The sequence below is a fragment of the Vollenhovia emeryi genome, unplaced genomic scaffold (assembly GCF_000949405.1).
Source record: "Vollenhovia emeryi isolate VEMERY1.0 unplaced genomic scaffold, V.emery_V1.0 DF939184.1, whole genome shotgun sequence".
NCBI lineage: Eukaryota > Metazoa > Arthropoda > Insecta > Hymenoptera > Formicidae > Vollenhovia > Vollenhovia emeryi.
Genome location: NW_011967182.1, coordinates 653,738 through 657,454, shown reverse-complemented (window position 1 = coordinate 657,454; position 3,717 = coordinate 653,738). Strand labels below are relative to the sequence as shown.

At 59.4% G+C, this 3,717-nt stretch overlaps 1 protein-coding gene across 4 annotated transcripts in view; it reads left to right on the top strand.

The window, feature by feature from the left end:
* The first annotated feature begins 713 nt into the window (after window positions 1-713).
* Window positions 714-3,717, top strand: part of LOC105562732 (semaphorin-1A) — a 191,542-nt gene continuing 188,538 nt past the window's right edge. For all 4 annotated transcript variants that reach the window (XM_012013781.1, XM_012013783.1, XM_012013782.1 and 1 more), the window contains exon 1: window positions 714-1,329. In XM_012013781.1, coding sequence (XP_011869171.1) covers window positions 1,194-1,329 — 136 coding nt within the window. In that variant the 5' untranslated portion in view covers window positions 714-1,193. The remainder of the gene's footprint in view (window positions 1,330-3,717) is intronic.

Genomic DNA, 3,717 nt, shown 5'->3' with positions numbered 1-3,717 from the left:
CCGCTGGGGGGTAGTGGGGTTGAAAATCGGCGCTTGGCCGGTGTCACTCTCTCTCTCTCTCTCGCTCTGGCTGTCGCCCCTCGATCGCTCTCGGCTGTCCCACCAGAAATCTACTGCCCCTAACTTTCCCCCGTTCTCCACGCGTCGCGTCTCACCGCCGCATCCACGTGCGTGCACGCCGTACGCCGGTCACGCGTAGTCACGCATACAGATACGCGGTTTCGGGCCGCGGGAAGACAGGGAGCGAGAGAGCGAGAGCTCGCGAAGAGGGGGAACGAAACGAGGGAGGGGGCGCAACGACGTTACGCGCCTGCGCCCACAGTAGTGTAGAGCGGCGTGCGCGTCGCTTGATGGGGAGCGCGGCGCCGAGTGGGGAGCGCGCCGCCTGGTGGGGAGCGCTCGTCAACTGTCGCGACGTCAGTGCGACGGCGAGCGTCAGGGGGCGCGGATGGTTGATACTCGCGCGCGATTATAGTTTCCCCTCCGTCGCTCGTGCGTTTTGCGGACGGCGCTCGCGCGTGGACGCTTGAACGCGTGAACGCGAGTGTCGCGGCGACGCTCCTCTGGTGTTGGTGTGCCTCTCGGTGAACTGTCTGGCTCCGGTCGCGCGTACCACCATCGGCGTGCGCCGGCGCGCGTGCCGGTCCCCCGCGAGCGTGAATGTGCCGCCTGGCCGCCGGCGTGGCGGCCGACCGTCTCCACGGTGAGACATGCGTGCGGCGGGCCGCCGGTGGACGACCGCGGATGCAACGACCGCAACGACGGGGAACGACGTGGTCGCGCCACACGTGACTGCCGCCGCGGCATCCGCGCGCCTCCTCCCGGCGCAGTGAGTGCCCCGCGACGAGAGAAAGTACCGTGCGCGCGCGCGCGCGCGCTCTTACCGCCTAGCCCGATATAGCGGAGTCGGCTCGCGCGCCCGGGCGTTGTCGTCGTCGTCGTCGCTCCATCGCGCGCGGAGCGCAGTGGTGATACGTAACGGTGCGCGTTGCGCGTCCGCGACTCCTGGATTTCGTCCCGCTCCGTTGTCCGCGTGTGCCGTGCCGTGTCGTGCCGTGCCGTGCCGTGCCGTGCCGTGCCGTGTCGTGCCGTGCCGTGTTGTGCCGTGCCGTTGGCGGTGGCCGCGGAGGTGAGAGACTGCGAACCCTGGCACGTCGTACCGCGCGTCGCTGCGACATCATCGCGTGGAGAAGATGAGGCGCGCCAGCCTCCGCGTTGCCCCCAGGATGCAACCGGGACTGCTGTCCTGCTGCTGCGTTATCGCGACCGTCACCCTCGCCCTGGCCGCCTGGCAGGAGAACGTCAGGCCGAAGATGTACGTCCAGCTAGGTGAGTGGCAGTCGTTTGTCATTTCGTGCGCTGTACATTGCGAACGAGTGCAGTAGTCACTCGCCGCCTCGAGGCGATTTCCAACGGTGAAGATGGTGCGTTACTCCAACGGTGAATCCTAGACGTGGATTAACGGGCGAATTAAGGAAACCTACGGGAAAGGATGTAAACGGAGTAATCCAAGAGAACGGTGGGCGACTCTTGGGAGCTCGTGCCGTTATTCGCCTTTATTCTCGACCTTCGCTGGCCGTTGTTCGAATATCGATACTCGGCCACTTTGCAGATTGCGTAGTAACAGGCCACGCCGCGAGGGTTAAAGGTCCTCGCTCTCTCCCTCTCTCTCATCAAGTTCAAAGTCGCGTATTCTCCGCCGGCCGAGAGATCCTCGGCTCTGCGGATTGCGCGTAATTGACGGCGAGGTTGCAGCGAGCAGCCGGGGTCACGGCACCTTCTCCCACTCGCGGGTGGATTCCGCCTCGCGCGACAAAGGGTTGTTTCGCTCCGCGGGTCGATTGTTCGACCCGGACTTCGATCGACCGATCTCTCGCCGGCCACGCTCGCAGCTGCGACCTCCTCCGCAGTGATGCCAGAAATTAAATCACGGCCCCCGTGGGACACGGGTTGGAGGGGACGCTTGCACAGAGAAAAGAGCCCACGTTCGTGCGCTTTGAGCGCCAATCAGCGTCGCGCTAAACGTCCCCTCGATCTCGCGTCCAACGGGGCCGCGTCCCGTTTCTGGCACCATCGCCCCTCCGCGGAAATTGCAACGCGCCGCCCCGTCGCTCTTGTTTTATTCAAATTCTCACAGCTGATTTGGAATCCGGTAATTCATCTCCCTTTCGAGTAAGGGTGGGAGACCCCGCGCCTCCCCGCGTTATTCATGTAGCCCGCGGCAATTTTTCACATATTCGCCATGTTCTACACCTGGAGCCGGGCGAGCGTTTTCACATCGAATACATGAATATTGAATATTTGAATACTGGGCGTTTTTGTGGAATAAAATTATTAGTGCGGCGAAACGGGGGGGGGAAAAATTTTCCTCCCCGGAGTTATCCCGCGTTTGATTCGACGGCTGTGGGCCGTTGCGCCGCTTCGTGGCGATGTAGCGCTCGAGCATGCACGCCGTGATAATTACGATGTATCTCGTATTCAAAACGCCGCGGCAAGAATAGCTCGTCAAACCGAACATTGCACATTTTTAACGTGGAATAACGAATCGGGGGGGGAGCGTTATTGGTTTCGCAGAACGAACCGAAGTGGTGACCGTTTAAGTTTACAAGACGTAAAGACATGCATTGTACCTTTATACAAAGAAACATTAATATGCGCACAGATCTTTAATCGGGAGAGGAAAAGAGGCATTTTTGTTTTCATGTCATTCTACGAGAATAGTATCTCGCGTCTCATTAGAACTGCCTTTATTAACTAGTACGCGATACTCTCGCTGCAGCGGATATCAAAATAGAGATTATTATTAACATCAGTTTCTCGCGGAAGATAAACAGACGTGCCGGTACGTGCGTTGCAAAGTTGTTCCTGTTTACCGAAATTACGAGGCTCGATAACAAGACTGCGTATGAAACTGTGGCCCGGCTTTCCGTTCATTTCACGTGGCGGTGCAGCTGCGAAAAAGCCCTTTCATCGTTTCCCTCTCTCGGGGGGGGGGGGGGGGGTTGGGAAGCAGCGTCGTTTCTTCCCGCGATCCTCCGGAGCTCGCGGCGCTTTTGTCAAGCTCTCTCGCGCGCGCTACTCCCTCGCGTAACTAATTGAAACGGACACGCCGCGCCGACGGTGAATTGGCGCGCGTTATCGAGAATCTGGATCCAGAGCGGGCGAGGGCGTCGAAGAGGGACGCCGAGGGGGGAAGCGGTGTATAAAGTGTCCTACATCCGAGGCACTCGACCTTAACGGCGCTCCGCGTGTTTCGTACGTTTCGCGTAGAAGCGACGCCCCAACATCCATCACTCTTTCCGCGACGGTACGATATCTCGACGCGGGGAAGGAACGAAATAAATTGCTCCGAAGTGGCTGCGCCGCTCCATAGCGCAGACACATGCTCCGCTGGTACACTCCGACGTTGTATTGCGAGAGAGCGAGCGAGCGAGCGCGCGCGAGTGGGTCCGAACGGTTTGAATGATAGCTGGAATGTTTAGAGCTCTCCATTTGCCGCGCCGCTATTTTCCGCGCCTCTCCTCGCGGAGATATGCATTTAGGAAGGGGCGTTATTAACGTCTTCTCGCGAGTAAGTATCCCCTTTCGAGTCTGCGGTTAGATTCTTGAGTTTATTCGCGAGAGAAGCGTATGCGCAAATTCTTCTCCAAGGGGGTAACCATGACTTGATGTAATCGCGGGACAGTGTCTCCGAAATCACTGTGAAATCCTTTGCGC